This window comes from Spinacia oleracea, chromosome 2 (genome assembly GCF_020520425.1).
Source record: "Spinacia oleracea cultivar Varoflay chromosome 2, BTI_SOV_V1, whole genome shotgun sequence".
Classification (NCBI taxonomy): Eukaryota; Viridiplantae; Streptophyta; class Magnoliopsida; order Caryophyllales; family Amaranthaceae; genus Spinacia; species Spinacia oleracea.
The window spans coordinates 62,932,105-62,951,173 of NC_079488.1; the positions used below are offsets into that span (position 1 = coordinate 62,932,105).

At 37.1% G+C, this 19,069-nt stretch overlaps 1 protein-coding gene across 2 annotated transcripts; it reads left to right on the forward strand.

The window, feature by feature from the left end:
- The first annotated feature begins 1,715 nt into the window (after window positions 1-1,715).
- LOC110777756 (uncharacterized) lies at window positions 1,716-12,959 on the forward strand. Of its 2 annotated transcripts, none has more exons than XM_021982341.2 (15): window positions 1,716-2,327; window positions 2,940-3,101; window positions 3,258-3,374; window positions 3,457-3,541; window positions 5,446-5,554; window positions 6,052-6,119; window positions 6,203-6,328; window positions 6,406-7,340; window positions 8,095-8,298; window positions 8,380-8,440; window positions 10,043-10,156; window positions 11,048-11,161; window positions 11,243-11,329; window positions 11,995-12,055; window positions 12,331-12,959. In XM_021982341.2, exons 1-14 carry the CDS (start codon window positions 2,233-2,235, stop codon window positions 12,019-12,021), a joined length of 2,304 nt encoding a protein of 767 aa, XP_021838033.1. In that variant the 5' UTR covers window positions 1,716-2,232; the 3' UTR covers window positions 12,022-12,055; window positions 12,331-12,959. The 2 variants fall into 2 exon arrangements, with proteins under 2 accessions (XP_021838033.1, XP_021838034.1); XM_021982342.2 differs by having other exon boundaries at window positions 1,821-2,327; window positions 2,943-3,101.
- The last annotated feature ends 6,110 nt before the right edge of the window (window positions 12,960-19,069 follow it).

Here is a 19,069-nt window from a genome sequence, read left to right on the forward strand (position 1 = left end):
ATCCACAATCATCAAAATTCGGTCTCACTCATCTGATATTCCGAATTCTCTCTCCTTTCCTCTCCTATTTGTATTCTGAATCTGTGCTAAAACCTTGTCTCAGATATTGTTCTTCTGATCTTATTCTAAGCCTAGAATGTTAGTTGAATCTATAGCCAATACTAAGGATCCAATGGGGACTCTAGGATAATGGTAAGATTACTCTGCCATAATTAAAGCAAGGATAAGGATTTATCAGTCAGCTACAAAGGTCGTTATAAAGCTAAAAGGAGATTTTGAAATAGCGAGTGGTAAGTATTTATGAGAACCGCAATATAGTCTCCCATATATTGTAACGTGTATATATTGTTTACTGCTTTCATCACCTTTTATAAATTGTTCACATAATATGATATTAGTCACGCCTAATAAGACATTCTGGACAATTTGGATCTTGCCAGGTTCCTTAAATCAACCAAAATCATCATTTTGACGTTGTTAAGCTAATATTTGTGTATTAAAATCAATTAAGATTAGTAATGTAGATATAATGCATGTCCCTTTCGTTATTCACTACGATGCATTAAACTAGTAAGGACCGACGCATGGGTTAATGTTGGGCATCCTCCGCATTACTAAATGTCTCCCGAACCCCCAATCTCTACTACGCGGATGTATGTTGGGCGATCTCCAATTAGGGATCACAAGGGAAGCTAAGGCTGTTATGGTCAAATATGTGAGTCTGAGCTTCTAATACTACTCGCATATCACAATAACAGCGTTTTGTCAGTTTTCTCCACAGTCGTTGAAAACTGAATAGCGGCTCCAAGATCTAGTAAAAAGGCGGCTATGACCAACCAGTTAGTCCCTCTTTACTTAATACAGATTGCCACATCTGAGGGATAGTCGTTGCATCACACCTTTTCGACCCTCCTCATAGTATGTCTACTAGATTATAATTTAATTAGTTAATTATTAATTTGCGTATTTTGCATGATATTCCAAGTTAGTGTTTAATTCCACTGCATGATTAAATTGTGCAAACTCTAACATTTAAGTTATTATTTACATGTTTAATAATTTTAACTTCTCGTGAAAGTATTGTTTAACAAAAAATGTGAAATTTGTTAATACTCCGTATAAAAATCGTAAAATTATAATTTTGGTGAAATTAATACGGAGTATGTTAAAAGAAAATCGGTGTTGGTTTGTGGTATTGGTAACCCCTTGGATGGTGGGTGCGTGGTTGACAGTGGTGTGTGTCGGGTAGTGGTGTGTAGTATTGGTGGGTTTGGTTGGGGGAGAGTTTGGAGGGTTGTTGGGTGTGGTGGTGGAGCTGACAGGAGGTGGTAGTAGGGTGGTCGTGGTGGTGGAGCAGGCAGGGGGTGTGATGTTTGAGAGACAAAGTGAGGTAGTAAGAGGTATGTTGAGTGAGATTTACAAGGGTAGTAACAAATTTTCATCATTAATTGACGGACGACTTAAGTGAATTGCAGGTGTCGAATAGTGTGGCACGTAACAATAAACAAATGAAAAGAAGGTCCGATCAGGTCTGCACTTTTCTATTGTTGTTTATTCTGGTTTTATTTTAACAAAAATAAGTATTACCAAATACACTATAGAATACAAAGTAGGGGAGATTCGAGCCTAAAACCATTCGTACAAGTACGTTTAGTCTTGACCAATCTATCAAATTTCAATAAAAGTAAATGATTACCAATTTACCAATTTATCATCTCATAAATAAATAAGATCCAAGAAAATGAAGCCCAATCCAAATCGAAATTGAGTTAGTAATCAGTAGCCCAGAAAACTGTCTGTAAAAATTCAGAAGCCCAGAAAACTGTGTAAAAATTAACGTTTCTTCTTCTTCTCCTCCATATTCATCAGTCGTCTCGTCACCCCTAATTCAATTTATTTAGGTTTTTATTCAATTATTTTCCCACTTTCTCTCTCCTCTTCTGGTTTGTTGGGGTTCCTTGCTCATTTCGATCTTCCCATTTTGGTGGCTGCTAATTACACCAACCCCATCCTTAATCTTCTCTCTCCTCCCTAAAATTCATCAAACACCCAAAATTCAAACCCCAACCACAAGTAAAAAAGAACAAAAATAATCAAAATCAGCAGAGTTTAATTAATCTTCCCATCTCACCCACCTTTCCACAATTTTGGGTTAATTTATGAGAAAATTGTGAGAAATGGTGGGATTTTGAGGTGGGTCTTTTATGTTTTTGGGGTGGGGTTGTTGTTTAAATGAAGGATCCAATGTGGGTGGATGATGCAAGTGCGCCATCAACCTCAAACACTTTGCCGCGCTCACAAATTAGCAACCCTGCTCCTCGTCACAGGTGGGTTTTTACTTTAGATTTTTTTGTTGATCGCGGTTGAATTCTGTATTTTTTTCAACTTTTTTTTATGAATTTAACTTACTTGAGCTGAAGATCTGGTAGATTTAAATGTTGGGAGCTTTGAATTTTGGTTAATTGAATTTGGTTTTGGACATTTGATCTTAGTTTTGGTCTTTGGAGGTATAGTTGAGTCGGAAGTTGCATGTGTTATGATAAATTTGGGGCTATTCTAATTATGTTTATGCTTGCTTTTTACTGGGATTTTTGTGTTATAAGCTTGCAAAGTAAGGTTAAGAAGCTTATTTTTGCAATGAATATGATTCACATATATTTTAATAAAGATTTCCGAACATTTAAACGATAATTGAGTATTACAGTTGAAGATTTGCTCGTTTGATGAACGTTAGAATTTGGTTCTGATTTTATACTTCCTTTTAACTATTTAGTTGTCGATTTCGTAGCGGATACGGAAATAAATGGTCGTCATGGGCGATATCTGAAGTTGAATACAGTTGTATTAAGAAGAATTACAAGTAGAGTTAGAGGCTTATGTTGCACATAGAATTTTTAGATCCCTACTGAATTTTGGGTATGCAATTGTTTGTTGTATAGAAGTGGAGACAACGTGTTCAGCCTTTTAGCACGTAGAGAAATCGCTCCTCGAACAAAACGTTCTACAAAAAGGTTATGGGGAGAGAGTTCAGAGGGTGGTTTTGACGATCTTTACCATATTTTTGAAGCTGGAAGGGATGCAAGACGTAGCCTCATCTCATGGTAATGGTCTAAGTCTCTTTGGTGGCTGCTCCTACGGTTTCCATTTTCCTTTATCTGCTTTATATAGAGTTTAACACAGACAGACAAACAGACCGTCAACTAGTTGGATTGTATCTGATTTCTTTTGTGTATCTGTGGTCGTGTACATTTCATTAGGGTTGAGGCAGATTCCTTGCGTCATTTATCCGCCAAGTATTGCCCTCTTGTCCCTCCTCCTAGGTCGACAATTGCAGCAGCCTTCAGTCCAGATGGGAAGACACTTGCTTCCACACAGTGAGTTGTTTTATAACCTCGCAAGTTTGGTAGATAGTGTTGGAAGTATCTTCACTAACGTGACAAAATTTTATTCATGCAGTGGAGATCATACTGTAAAGATAATTGATTGCCAAAGTGGAAACTGTCTGAAAGTGCTAAGTGGGCATCGGAGGACACCCTGGGTGGTGAGTTTCAGTTTCTGTTATTTTCAACTTTAAATAAACCAGAGTCGTTTCCACCGGTTTACCTTTCATAGGGATCACTTTGGTGTGAATGCAAGTATGGAACCAACTTCAAATAGATTAAGAGGGAAAGGCTACAGTTATCAGTGCCCATAACATTATCTTTTAGTTTTGAAAATCCATTTATGTACAACCTAAACAAAGCCATAACTGTTAACTCAGATGGTTCTTCTTCATGCACTTATGGTTGTTGTTCCTTTGTCGCTGTAAGTCGCTGTTAGATATTTTGTTTGTAATTCATTTCTTAGACTAGTTTCCTATGTAATTTGGGAGATATTAACATCTGAAAGTTGTCGATGCTGAAACCTTATTTCCATTGGATCTATTTGTTGGAATCCATCTAGGGATATTAAGGCGCTCTACCTCTCACACTCATGTACACATGCATGTTCTTAAAAAGCCATGTCCGTTCTTCTCTTTCTCTTGATAAGGAATGTGATCACACGGGGAATTCACTTGTAGATGCAAATAGATAGTAGGGATGTTAGATTGGCATTGCTACTTTAAAATATTTACTTGACTGCTAGCTACGCTTCTGTTCAATTGTATATCATGAGTGGTCTAGAAAACAGCTGCACTTAAAAATATGGGTTTCTCAGATATGGTTAGGTGTTTGTAACATGTAGCTAGCAACTGTGCATATGAGACTTGGGTCTTACAGAGTTGTTGATAGTTAAGGGAGATCATTTCTTTCCCTTTCTTATCTTAGGAAATAACTGTAACCTTTTTCCGCAAGGAAAGTAAAATGAAAATGAATGAAATTAAAATTAAGGAAGACTAGGATCAATAGTAATAAATAAGAAGCTAATTGGGTTTGAAAAGAGTAATAATAGAAAATAAAGCTAGACAATTTATGAGGTGTAATTCTAATAAAAGTCTTGCAAAAGATGATTATGACCTCTAAACTAGTGCAAATTTGACTACTTGCCAATGTCACGGATCATGAAGGACGAGAGACGATGGTGGTGAGGTAGAAGGGATAGCTGGCATGGCAAGTCACAAAGGTTTGGTCTAGGATGTCTGAAGCAGGTTAAGGTTATGTCTTGAGACTTTGTGAGTAAAATTGTAGATATCAATTCAGCTAAACTAGTGCAACGTTTTCCTCATGGGTTTTTTGAGGTGTAGAGATGTTGTCATGAAACTTGACCTGTTTAATTCATGATTTCACATCTATTCTCAATCCCTTTTCTTTTTAGTATCCAAAAGGAATTCAAGAATTTTGGAAATGTTCCTAGGATGCTTCATACGACTTTCTATTTAACAAATGTTTGTAAAACTGCGAATTTGTGATGGATTCTCTTTTCGTTTATAGGTATTGGATAAATCTTGTTTGTCTTTTCTTTGTAAACGTGGTTCAGTTTATCGCTTGCTAGTAAGTAGGTGTTATATACTTGGTGCACATTTGCCTATTTGGTGTAATTATGGAAATGAAATGGAAACAAACACGGAGAAAGGGTAATGTTAATTGTTACCATTATTAGTTGTTTGATATAACTAAGGAAAAAAATCCCTTGTATCAATTAGGGTTTGAGGAGGGTAACGATTTTGTTACCATAGAGTTGGGAGAGGTAACAAACGAATGGTAATGGTTACCCTTAGGAAATGGAGCGTGTTAATTGATTCCAATTCTAACACTTACAATACACTATACCCTAAGATTTACTTACTCTTCAAGGAGATAAGGTCAGGTGGCCATGGATAAGTGATTCGCTAATTTGACACGTCATGGTGCTCTATTTGTCAACTTAAAATTGTCTACATGGTGATTAATTAATGTGCAGATTATGTTTTAAGGTTTCTATCTTGATTAAAACTGTGGTTGTTTTTTCCTGTTGGAACTGTTTCAGGTTAGATTCCATCCAACAATTCCAGGCTTGCTCGCTAGTGGGAGTCTAGACCATGAAGTTCGGCTTTGGGATGCAAATACAGCGGAATGTATTGGGTCACGGGATTTTTGTAATTACTTCTTGCTCTGATGGTTTTATTCAATGTTTGTAGTGCATTCTTCTTCCTTTTTTCTATGTTACTTCCTTTCTTTAATTCTGCACATAAAATAAATTAACCTACTCCCTCCGTTCTTGTTTATTAGTCCATTATGGAATATTGAACAATCCACTAAAAGGACACCTTGCATGTGAATCTCTAAAGAATTTCACCCATGTGGGTAGGAGAGAACAAATTATAAAATATAGGTAGGTGAGTGTTTAGTGTTGTTAAATTAGAAAATAAAGGGACCACTTGCATATTTAATTGGGGTGAAAAAGGAATTACAATTGTAATATAAGGGTAAAAGGGGAATAATTATTGAACAAATAAGGAAAGATTCTAAAAGGGACTAATAATAAAAAAAACATCCCAATATGGAAAGGGGACTAATAAACAAGAACGGAGGAAGTACTTTTTTTTTTTTTTGGTCTCCTAAATTCCTAATGTGAATTTTTCATCTTTTACAGACCGACCAATTGCTTCTATTGCTTTCCATGCCCAGGGAGAGCTGCTTGCAGTTGCTTCAGGACACAAGGTAAGAATGTTTTCTGTTTTGCTCAAGCTCTGTTGTTTGTGCGCAATCAAGTGACGCTGAAGTGTATACTTTTTTTTGGCTAGCTATACATATGGCACTATAATGAAAGAGGAGAAATGCCCATCCCTACTGTTGTCCTAAAAACACGGCGGTCATTGCGTGCTGTTCACTTCCATCCCCACGCTGCACCCTTTTTATTAACAGCTGAGGTAGGCTGGTCTCATATTAGATTTTAACATATGTGAATCAGTTTTCTTTGTTTTTTCATGACTTCTTCCGCATGCAGGTTAATGACCTTGATTCTTCAGATTCATCAATGACACTTGCAACTTCTCAGGGTTACGTGCGATATCCACCTCCTACTGTATATGTTGCTAATGTTCATGCTTCTGACTGGTCTAGTTCAGCCGAGGAACTTCCTCTCATGTCCCTCCCTTTCTTGATCTGGCCCCCACTCCCTAGAAATGATGGAAGAATATCTTTCCAGCATTCAGATGGGAGTACAGGCTCAAGTAGTGTGCAGCCGAGGTTTGGTCCTTCATCGGTGAGGTTGCTGACATATTCAACCCCATCTGGACAGTATGAACTCCTGTTGTCTCCAATTGAATCTAGTAACACAACTTCCGTTCCAGATGAAATGAGGCCTTCTAGATTATCGGCTGAGATGGAAACCTCTGCTCCGGAGTCTTCTGTTGATGCTATGGAAACATCTGATGTACAACCGGAAGAGAGGAACACTCAATTTTTCCCTTTTGGAGACCCTGCTTATTGGGATCTACCTTTCTTGCAAGGATGGTTAATTGGTCAGAGCCAAGCTGGACAACGTATGGCACGTCCAGAAAATTCTGGTTCACAGGAACTTTCTTCTGTACCAAGTGAGATGTTAAACCAGGATCCAGTGACTTTGTCAGCCATGCAAATGGGTACATCCTATACAAGGGGCAGCAATCGGTCCAGTTCTCGTCACCGTTCATCACGTTCTCGTGCAGTAGCTAGTGCTCCTCCAGTAGAAGCACCTGCTATTCCACAGGATGAAGGTGATCCTCAACCTGCCATTAGCAGAATTCAATCTGAGCTTGCCACGTCACTAGCGGCTGCCGCGGCAGCAGAGTTACCATGCACTGTGAAGCTTAGAATATGGCCTTATGACATAAAAGATCCATGTGCCCATCTTGATGCAGAGAAATGTCGTTTGACTATTCCACATGCCGTCCTTTGCAGGTGAGCTTAAACATTCCACATGCTAATCAATTGTTTGATTTATGTGCGATGCGTTTTGCCTGTTCCTTGGTGAGAGCCTCATTGTTGAACGTTGTTTATTTGATATTGGTGAATGTCTTTCAAATATTGGGAATTGGGATACAATGAACTTAGAGTGTTATTTTTTAGGATAAATTGTTTTTTACCATCTATAAAAATTGAAAAATTGTTTTTTACCACCTAAAAAACTAAAACTTGTATTTTACCACCTAATTTATTTTTAAAACTTGTTTTTTACCACCTGAAAAATGGGAAAATAGATGAAAATGTTATGTGGGGGCCACAATAACGGTAATATTTCTCTTTTTCTACGATTTCATGTATGTAAATCTCTTTCCTTCCCCCGTTTCCTTATCTTTCATGAATTCACATAATTTTTCATCACCGTTGATTCACAAAATTGACAAAATGTAATGGAAGTAAAGAGAGAAGGGTGAAAGAGTTAAAGAAAATCACATAGGGAATGTAAAAAATTGGAAATTGAATTAGGTAGCCACACATAAAGTTTTCATCTATTTTTTCGTTTTCAGGTGGTAAAAAACAACTTTTAATTTCTTTTTAGGTGGTAAAATACAAGTTTTAGTTTGTTAGGCGGTAAAAGACAATTTTTCGATTTTTATAGGTGGTAAAATACAATTTGTTCTATTTTTTATTATGTACTTTTTTTTTTGTTTTTTTACCATTGGTAACTTTGTTGTGTTCAATTCTTTTGCAGTGAAATGGGTGCTCATTTTTCTCCTTGTGGGAAATTTTTGGCAGCTTGTGTTGCATGTATGCTGCCGCAGGCAGAAGGTGAACCCGGAACACAGTTGCAAGCTCACCATGATGCGTTAGGAGCTGCAACTTCACCAACAAGGCATCCAATATCAGCTCAATCGGTTATGTATGAACTAAGGATATATTCCCTTGAAGAGGCAACGTATGTGTTTTAAATATTGTTCTTTGCCTGTTTCTTCTAGTTAAATCATACACATTCTTATAGTCTTTTGTAACGATTTAGGTTTGGGTTAGTACTAGCATCACGGGCAATAAGGGCTGCTCACTGTTTGACGTCAATTCAGGTCAGTCTTTGATGGTTTTTTCCTCAAGAGTATCTTCTATTTAGGATTTCCGATTCTTGCTTGTGGAATTACATGTTGCCTTCTCTTTTCTTTTAAAGGATTAGTGTGTGATTGATGAGAATGAAATATGATTTATAAAATATATGTGAAGACATCTTGAATCTGTATTTATGTCCCTCGTGGTCTCCCGTTAAACATTACGCTGTGCAGTGAACACTATCACCCAAATAATAAGTCAGCATGAGGGTTTCAGAAGTGATTTGACCCAAATAATAAGTCACAGGGCTGAGCATAAGCTGTTGTTAGAAATTACTAAGTGCTTACTTGTTGTTACAAACTTGTACCTACCAGGGTAGGAGTAGGACAAACTAGAACAACCTAGAAAATGAAATATGCATATAGTGTAGGTTGAAAAAAGTTGTTTGCCTTTTGTTGCTATAGTAGATTGCATAAAAAAATAGTAATAAGGAATAAAAAGAGATTTAGGGGAAAAACTTGATAGTTTTTTTTGGCAAATAAAGATTTTATTGATTTACCAAAAGAGACAAATACACCAAGTCCACAAACCCCCTTACTACAACAACTAAGCAACAACAAAAAGCAACTAAACCAAAGAGGAAACTACGGTCTACAAGCTACACAGAAAAGAATCCTGTTAGCAACAACCTTAGGAGGATCAACCTTGCTAGAGAAAATTTGGGAATTTCTTTGCAACCAAATCCCATAAACAGTCTCAATGAAAGCCATAGCATAGGTAGCATCAGTCTTCCTTGAACTCCTACTCTTCTTAACTGCCAAATCCACTTCTTCATGCCACTGTAAACCAACCACTCCTGTGAATTCCCATGTCATTCAGAACCAACTGCCAAACTTCAGAAGAATACTTGCAAGAGAAGAACAGATGAGTCAGATCCTCATCATACTGTTTACACAGCTCACAAGTACTAACTACACTAACATTCCATTTGATCAGCCTATCTTTGGTAGCTAGCCTATTTTGGACTGCTAACCACACAACAAATGTACTCTTAGGGCTAGCCTTACTATTACATATAAAAAAAAACTTGAGAGTTAAAACTTGATAGTTGATTATACTTCGATGCGATTAAGTCATCAAATGGTCACTACAATCCGAGACCTTCGAGTGGCTGGACCCTAATGCTAAACAACATAAAATAAAACTTCTCATCAGTGTTCATCATACCTCCTTCCAATTGGCCTCATGTGAGGGGGTGGACGAACTTTATTCTCAGTGAAGCTGACTTACGGCCTTCAATTCCCTCCTGCCCGTCCTTAAAAAAAAAGGTAGAAACAATGAAACAAAAAGCAGTTCTAGTGTTGATATTTGTTCCACAATGTCATATTTTTGTTTTTATCTCAAAGAGATGTAGTTGTGAAGGGAAAGTTGCATTGATGTACATGATTATTAAGACGTCTGGATAAATGTGATAATAAAGATCTTGTGAGTTGAGTGTATATGGACTCTTGAAGTAGTATCCGAGCCTAGAAGTTTTTTCTACCTCTCTACCAGTGGAATATTGTATATCATGTTTTTTTTGTATTATGTTCTGCTCGTCTGATTTTTTTGGTGCTACCATGCAGTTCTCACCTACGTCGGAACACTTGTTGCTTGCCTATGGACGCCGTCACAATTCTCTTCTCAAAAGCATTGTCTTTGACGGGGAGACTACTGTCCCTATTTACACAATTTTAGAGGTAACAACTTGGAACAAAGGTTGTTTCATAAATCATGTATTCTTGCGGATATGCTCAAGATGTGTTGACCTGTTGAGTGATATTGATTTTTTAAATGCATTTTTTCTTAAATTTTTTAGTCCTTCCTCAAGGGTTTGTCCCATAGATAAAAAATGCGGTATCGGTCACGGTCGCGGGATCGGTCGCGGAGTTTCTATAACGGAAGTGGTGCGTTAGTTGCGGACCGTGTCGCGGTTGTCGCGCAGGAATTTGAAATTGAAAAAGAAGTCCCATGTGAGCCCCACTCACTACCTACCCTAATCCCTCTCCCCTAAACCGTACACGTGACATAATTAAATGAATTCCTTTCTCCACCTTCTCTCTCCTCTCTTGTTTTAGATCTTAAACTGGAGTTATGTACTCTATTTCACTGGAGTTTCTCCATTTCTCTCTTTTTTTCCCTTTCTTTTTGTAAAAAACATGGGGAATTTGGCTGAAAACTGAGTAGATGTGAGGCTAATAACGTTTAATGCGGACAAAATTGGTTCGGATCGGTTGTACCGGCCAAATCTCGCCGTTTTCACCTTTACAACTCGGGATATCTCGTATCGCCAGCCTCCAAAACCTAGTTAACTCGGGCGATACGAGTTAACTCGGGCTAGTTTTTACACCATGGTTTGTCCTCCCTCCTTTTCCTCCATAGGTGAAAAATTGTTCTAAAAACTTGATGTTCCCTGAACAAAAACATTCCCTTCATGCTATCACCAATAAAAGTCCGACCCCCTCCCCCCCCCCCCCACCCCCACAAAGCGACTCACGTCCACACAATTGTGTAACCTGTTGATATTAATGTATGTCAGCTTTCTTCTATACCTGATGACACTTCCACTTATGTTTGGTTCAATGTTCCAGGTTTACAGAGTTTTGGATATGGAGCTTGTGAGAGTCCTTCCTAGTGCAGAGGATGAAGTCAACGTGGCTTGCTTTCATCCTTCAGTTGGTAGCGGTCTTGTCTATGGAACTAAGGTAGAGATGTGGATCTTGTTTGTGGCATTATTTCTAACTTCAATTTTGTTAAATTTCTTATGATATCTCTGTTGTATATAGGAGGGAAAGCTTAGGATTCTCCAATTTGACAGTTCCAATGGCCTGAACTGTACGACTTCCTGCTTTCCTGATGAAAATTTGTTGGAGGTAAGACTGATGCTGCAAATTGGTAGATTTGTTTTCCTAATCCTTGCCTTTTGTTCATAGAACATGTAATTTCTTTGTTGTATTTATTGTAATACAATAATTGAACAGGGTTATGTAGAGCAAAAAACAGATGTTGATACTGAAAGTAGAAACAGATGCGGATGCAAGTTCAAGATTTCAAATTAGTTATTTTATCTTTTAAAGTACATTTTAGAAAATAACTTGGTTTTAAGACTAATTTTAGAAAGATATACAAGAAAGAACAGATATACAATAAAAAACTTCTTCTCAACTCTCTGATGATCTCACTGCTATAGAAGCCACTGAATGCAGACTAACAAACCATATTTTTAATTCTGACTGTGTAAAGGTTTTGGGAATTCATAAGTGGATATGTTAGCTGAACAGTAAACTTTCGTCTGATGTAGGTCCGATGTAATAAATATCGGTTTCTTGGTTAAGACTTCGTATAGGGTAATTGCAATAGCCTACTCGTTATTTTTGTGTATAGATTTGATGAGTGTTACGGAGTATATTATTTGAGCAGTGCTGAGGCATTAGGATTTAGGGTTGTTCTTTTGTTTGGTCCTTGAATATTTTATCATTAAGGTTAGGCTACTTCATCTTTGTACTCTAATTTGTTGATTGTAACAAATGGTATACAGGTCCCATCACATGCTTTAGAATGCTAATGTCAGGAATGATTCTCACATCCGAGTTAAACTGGTTAGTTTTCTCAGATTTTTTTTAACCATAAACGGGTGATATTTATTACGATCGGAAAAAATGATTTTAGAAAACTTGCTTGCTATTTGGTAATTCTCACTTCTATTGTATATGGTTTATATCAAAAAAGTTGGGTTCCAAAATATTGTCTGTCGTTTCATTTCTCAAATTTTATTTCTGTCTTTTCGTTTTCCATGTTTATCCTTGCCGTTTTTTTTACTGATGCTTTCATACTTATCCAAAGTTGACATTAGGTAAAATGTTCTGTTCTTTAGTGTCAGGAAAACGGTGACGAAAATGGAGCCATGAAACCGACAGTTGGGATGCCACAAAGTCTTTTTGTTCTCTGAAATGTGAGGTTATTTGTTTCTTGTTGTAGCCTGCTAATACCGAAGCTGTTCTTAGAGCTGTCGTCCTCTCAGAGTGTCCGAATTCCTTTGTAAACCATTTCCCTGCTGCAACTCGCGAAAATGGCGCCAAGTCGGACATATTTAAGGAAGTTTAACCACCCCTATTTTACTCGAGGGAGGGTTTGTTGATTAAGATCAAGCTTTGCAACAACTGTAAGTGCAGATGGAAGTATGTTTTAACGTTGTATGAATTGTATGATTGTAATTTAACAGGGCCCTGAGCAATTAGGAATGGTGCTCTATCAAGAGTCTAGGGTGGTATAAAAGTCAATGTATTAGTTGTATGTTATGTTCATTTGAAATGCCCAAGATCCACATACGGTCGGATGGGTAGTTGTAGAAACTTACAATACGACACTGATAGTGTTAGTGCTGGTGTTGGTGATGGTAGGAAAGCCATTCCATATATAAATTTATGTTACTTTTGCTTACTTAGCAAACAAAAATGTAAAAAGAAAGTTGTTCCAACATGGAAATAGTTTCTTTTCTAACAACTACTTGTGGAATGGACATTTTCTCTGTTTTCTTTGAACTAGTGTGCCTTGATCGCGCGTAGAAAATATAATGTTAGTATATATTGTTGATTGGAAAAGTCATTGTATTAATAAATTGAAGGAAAAATAATGCATTCACAATTCACTCTCTCTCGAGGAAGTCGATCTTTTTGCATAATTGTTATGTATTGCCAATACATAACATGACAATTTTGTAAATACGATTGTTGTTAACTTTTTTTTTAAAATAATATTTTTATGATTATTTTTTGGTATGATTATGAAAAATAAAACAATGAAAAAATGGTATTAAAAAATTGTAAAAATGATATAAAAAGAAATGGGATTTTTTTTTATCTTCAATGGAACTCTCTCTCTCTCTAATGTTGTCACTTTCTCTCTCTTCTTTTTCTGTTCTGATTTTCCTGTTCACCACTTTCTTTTATTGTTTTTGTCATTTTTCTTTTGTCTCTTTCCTCTTGTCACTTCTCTATTTTGTTTGTTTACTTGTGTTATGTAATTGATAATTACATAATTGTTAGCCACTACGCCATCTGAGGAATTAAAAATCCATAACGGTTATGTAAACATCACTGTGTGCCGCCTCTCCTCCATCCTCACGCCATCCTCCTTTCTTTATGCCCCAAACCTGTTTTAAAACTTACTCTTATAAAGTAATCAACAATAAACATCATGATACAGAAGTTATCAAGAAGACCTACCCACAAAGTGGAATAAAAACAATATTATTAAAAGTCCATCAATTTCTTTACAATTAGCCTACTTAGCAACTTTTGCGAATTAACGCCTCGTTCCCCTTTATATCTATAACACAATCACGCACAAAAAAGTTAGAACATTAAATCAACCCATAAAACACAAAAATGTAATTACAACTCGAAATGTATTAACAAGTTTGATCGAAACTATAAGTAGAAATCCCAGAAGGAAATCCTAGAGGATATTGAGAGCTCATACATGGAATATTGCACCAATTTTGGTGGAAAATGTAATTCCTGTAAGAGAAGCTTTATTAATTGGTGGGAAAGAATCAACTAACTACTGTAAACCATCACCCATTCATAAATAAACTGGTCTTGTCATAAGCAAGAGCATTAGGTTGGAAGACGAAGCCAAATTGTTGTGCAAGGAGATTGCAGGTCATATTGAATTCTTTACATAATACAGTAACACACCTCTAGTTTAAAAAAATGATAATTTTATCATAGATTTGTAATATCGTATAATTCAATTTGACAAGTTTTTAGTGCAAAATTATATTTTCTTCGATTTAGAGTACCCCGTATATTAATTTTATAATTCATGTTTGGATAATATGGACATGGATATGAACTCTTATCGATATACTCCGTATAAATTTTTGCCAACTCTACTATATACGAACTATGAAGTACGTTATATATGATTCTAAAGCTTTGTGGAAATTTATAAAGGAATGACATGAATATTCATCTGTTAATAAATTATGAAGGAAATTTATGAAGGAATGACACTAATATATTTGCTCATTGACCAAATTGGTAAAAAAAAAAAAGGTGATGGTTACAACAATTTGATAAATATCTTTAACAACAACAATTTGGTAAATATCCTCCACACCAACAATTTTGGTAAATTAAAATAAAACCGACGACATTTGACCCATAAGTTAGACCAAAATCAATGTGACCAATTCGTGGATTATGGACAATGATGCATAATAAATATGATGCACTTAAAGAACATATACAAACAAAAGTACATGACCTTGCGACAAAAGAACATGCGATACATTTTTTCACTTTTTTGTTATAAAATTTATATTATTTTACTTTTTTTTAAAAGAATAATAATAAATATATTTTGTTCTTTTTATTTACGGTAATGTTCTTTTAGCTATGTACTTGTATTCTTACGGTGCACCATGTTCCACCTTCTAAATTGCGCATTTATTGTGTTGTTTTTTTAAGTTTTATTTATTTGTTCTGTTGTTTGGTGGGTTTTTTTCCTCTTGTTGTTTCTTTATGTTATTTTCACGTTTTTGTTGTTTGGTGGTTTTTTTTAGTTTCACATTTTGTTATACTCCCTCCATATTTTAAGAAGAGATACACTTTGACCGGCACGTAGTTTTAGGAGAGTGAGTTGAATTTATTAAAATAAGATGAAAGTGCATGGGATAGTGAGTGAATTATTTATTATAATAATAAAAAAATATTGTGAATAAGTGCGGGGACCATGAAAAAAGGAGAAATATTAGTATAATTAGAAGTGGAGACAAAAAAATGTCAAAATAGGAAAGTGTATCTCTTTTTAAAATACGGTTGTTTAATGCGAACCCAACACACAGTCACCGGTACCGTACCGACCGCTCCATCACCGGTACAAAATCTCCCTCAAACACCACCGTGAAACCCTAGCTGTCACCGGAAGACCCATCCTAATCGCCGCCGAAACCCCTAACCGCTGCTGAAAACCCTAACTGCCGCAGAAATCCTTAGCCACCACCAGAAGACCCCCATCCTAACCATCAAAAGATCCCACCCTAGCCGCCGAAAAGCTATCACACGGTGGTGAGACGTAAGAGAAGATGAGAGAGAAAGGGGGAGTGAGAGTGAAGCGGATAAGGGTCAGGAGGCGGCGGCAATAGGAGAGGGGAGGTAGTGGGGTGTCTGCGGAGGGGAGGGGCGGCGACAGGGAAAGATTGGCGGGCGGCAGTAGAGTGATGTTCATGGTGGAGAAATTTTTTAGGGAGAGAAATATCCCAGGGAAAGAGGTGAAAATAAATGAGCTCCGCCCAGTCAATCAATCCGTGGACTATGGATCGTGGTGCACATAGAGCATGGTGCACCAAAATAACATATGTGCATAAGCAAAAGAACATGACACTACGGAAAAAGAACATGCGATATAATATTTCATTTTTTATTATAAAAATAATATATTATTTTACTATTTTTTTTTGATAAGGTAAGAAGAATAGTACATTAGGAGCCCCTCCGCACGAGGGATTCTCCTAAGTAATCAATATCTAAAATGGAACGTAAATGGGGACTATTACACGAATCAATACACATAGTGTTGCTAATTAAGTGTGTTAGGTTATGATACATATGACAATTCATAAATCATGCGGAAAAACCATAAAGCCAGGAAAGCATATTATTTACACATAATCATTTAGCATAGTTTAGATGCACACTCTTTGTTGCGTGCCTTCCCTAGCTGCGCCCGAACCGAACAAGAACAAGTCTTTAGGACTCCAAGTGTCGTCCCTCCGTAGATAGTCCACAGCACGTCCGGATCCGCCTTAAGCTTGACCAACTAGGATCGCCCTTAAGGTACTTAGAATTTTCGGCACTTATAGGCAATTGTGTGACTGAATTTTTGCTCTCAAAAATCACTTTGAATACTTGAATACTCGATGTAAATATGTGACCCTAGGCACCTATTTATAGAGTTATGGAAAAGGATTTGGAATCCTATTAGGATACAAATTTATTTAACGGATATTTCATGAAATACCCCTGAGTTTTGGAGTAATTCATCAAATGCCCATCAAGTTCCAATTATTCACCAAATACCCCTGACAATTGACTTAATGCCCCAAATACCCTTACTGATAACGGTCCGTTAGTCCGCCGTTAGCCTAGTTTCATAATTCACCAAAGGCCCCTTTTTTAAAATTTATTTCACCAAATACCCCTATTATTAAACTTATTTCACCAAATGCCCCAAACTTAAATCTAGTTATTCTGATGTTCCAACGGCTAGTTTTTTCGTTTGCAAAGTAGCTGTTGGTCTTGCTTGGCTATAAAAACCCATTTTCTGAATGTTTCTTGTAATTTAGATGTTGTTTTGCTTTGCTTTGCTAATTTCATTAGATTTGTGTTATGAGTTTTGTTTCAAAATCACCATCCACACACAATGAGTCCACATATATTAGAGTACCTAACCAATTTTGCTATTGTGGTAGAAAATTTGCCATCCGAAGCTCCGATACAACACTCAATCCACAAAGGTTGTACTACAAGCTAGTGTGATCCTTACAACAATCTGAGATGGTGCAAGGGAGTAGTTGAGCAAGAAAACAGGAGGCAACATCATGAAGGACAATACAGGGGAAGCTTAGATGAAGGAGAAAGTAATGAAAACAGGGGAAACAATAATATGCAATAGGACTTGAAGCAAATGAAGAAAAAGTTGATACTGTAATGTCAATACAAGGCATCTTACTTTGATTTTGAAATGAAGAAAGGCTAACCCTATTTATGTCATGGTTTGGGATGGACATGCAGAACTTAGGACTCTAGAGAACACGCAAGTACTTTTAGCAAAAAAAGGTCAAGACTTTAGAGAACTCTTAGCAAAGAAATTGAAAGGCAACCAACATGTGAAAGAAGTCCGAGGGCAGGGACTTATTATTGGTATAGAGTTGGATGTACAAACTGGCCCGTTTGTTCATAATTAGCCTTTAGATATTATCACGACTATAGTGGATCAAGAAGGCATAAGCAAACAATAAGCAACAACTACTTTTCAAATGAAAAAACTAGCCGTTGGAACATCAGAATAACTACTTTTTAAGTTTGGGGCATTTGGTGAAATAAGTTTAATAATAGGGGTATTTGGTGAAATAAATTTTAAAAAGGGGGCATTTGGTGAATTATGAAACTAGGCTAACGACGGACTAACGGACCGTTATCAGCAAGGGTATTTGGGGCATTAAGTCAATTGTCAGGGGTATTTGGTGAATTATTGGAACTTGATGGGCATTTGGTGAATTACTTCAAAACTCGGGGGTATTTCATGAAATATCCGTTTATTTAATTATAATCCTACTAGGACTCTAATTAAATAAACTAAATCTTTTAGGATTAGATTTAATCATATGACAAAAATCCCGGTAGCCTTAGGATTCGAGTAACACACTTCGAGTGATACGCTAGCACCGCACGCAGGCCTTGCGGCCCACGCACAGCGCCAGCCCACTCGTCGCAGCCCCGCGCGCGCGCCAAGGCCATTGCTGGGCCTGGCCTTGCGCTGGACCGGGCGTGGCTTGGCAGCGTGTTTTTGGGCGCTTGGGCTTGCTGAGCGTAGGCCTGGCTTCGTGCTGGGCCTTCGTCTAGCAAGTCTCGTCCGATGCTAATTCGTACGACGCGCTTCCGATTAAATTCCCGATTCCGGAATTTATTTCCGATACGAATAATATTTAATATTTCCGATTCCGGAATTAATTTCCGTTTCGAACAAATATTTAATATTTCCGTTTCTAGAATTATTTTCCGATTCCGATAATATTTCCGATTCTGACAATATTTCCGTTCCGGCAATATTTCCGATTCCGGCAATATTTCCATTTCCGATAATGTTTTCCGATACGTACCATGTTTCCGTTTCCGGCAACCTCTACGACTTGGATTATATTTCCGATACGATCCATATTTCCGTTTCCGGCAATATCATCGTTTCCGGAGCATTCATTTCTTGCCTGTGACGATCTCAGCTCCCACTGAAACCAAGATCCGTCGATTCCGAATATCCATAGATGGAGTATTTAATGCCATTAAATACTTGATCCGTTTACGTACTATTTGTGTGACCCTACGGGTTCAGTCAAGAGTAAGCTGTGGATTAATATCATTAATTCCACTTGAACTGAAGCGGCCTCTAGCTAGGCATTCAGCTCACTTGATCTCACTGAATTATTAACTTGTTAATTAATACTGAACCGCATTTATTAGACTTAACATTGAATGCATACTTGGACCAAGGGCATTATTTCCTTCAGTCTCCCACTTGTCCTTAGGGACAAGTGTGCATTTCCTAATTCCTTTGTCGCTCGATGCTTGCTCTTGAACATAAGGTAAGAGTTGTCATCCTTATTATGTCCAGAGGTGTTCCTCGGTTTCAGAGTTCAACTGATCAAATAAACAGATAATCATAGCCTATGATTCATCCGAGCACGGCCATGCATTTCACAGTTTCTAGCTCTCCGAGTGGCCTTGTACAACTTTTAAGCATCTCATCCCGATTTATGGGAGGACAATCCCAATCTTGCGATCTTGAGATTAGACTTCGTTTGATAGGTGATTACCTGAGCGTTGCCTTTA

Coding starts and splice junctions, on each gene's coding strand:
- LOC110777756 (XM_021982341.2), top strand. CDS start 2,233: ATGAAGGATCCAATGTGGGTGGATGATGCAAGTGCGCCATCAACCTCA. Junction 6,329..6,405: donor CCTTTTTATTAACAGCTGAG/GTAGGCTGGTCT, acceptor TTCCGCATGCAG/GTTAATGACCTTGATTCTTC. Junction 8,299..8,379: donor TATTCCCTTGAAGAGGCAAC/GTATGTGTTTTA, acceptor GTAACGATTTAG/GTTTGGGTTAGTACTAGCAT.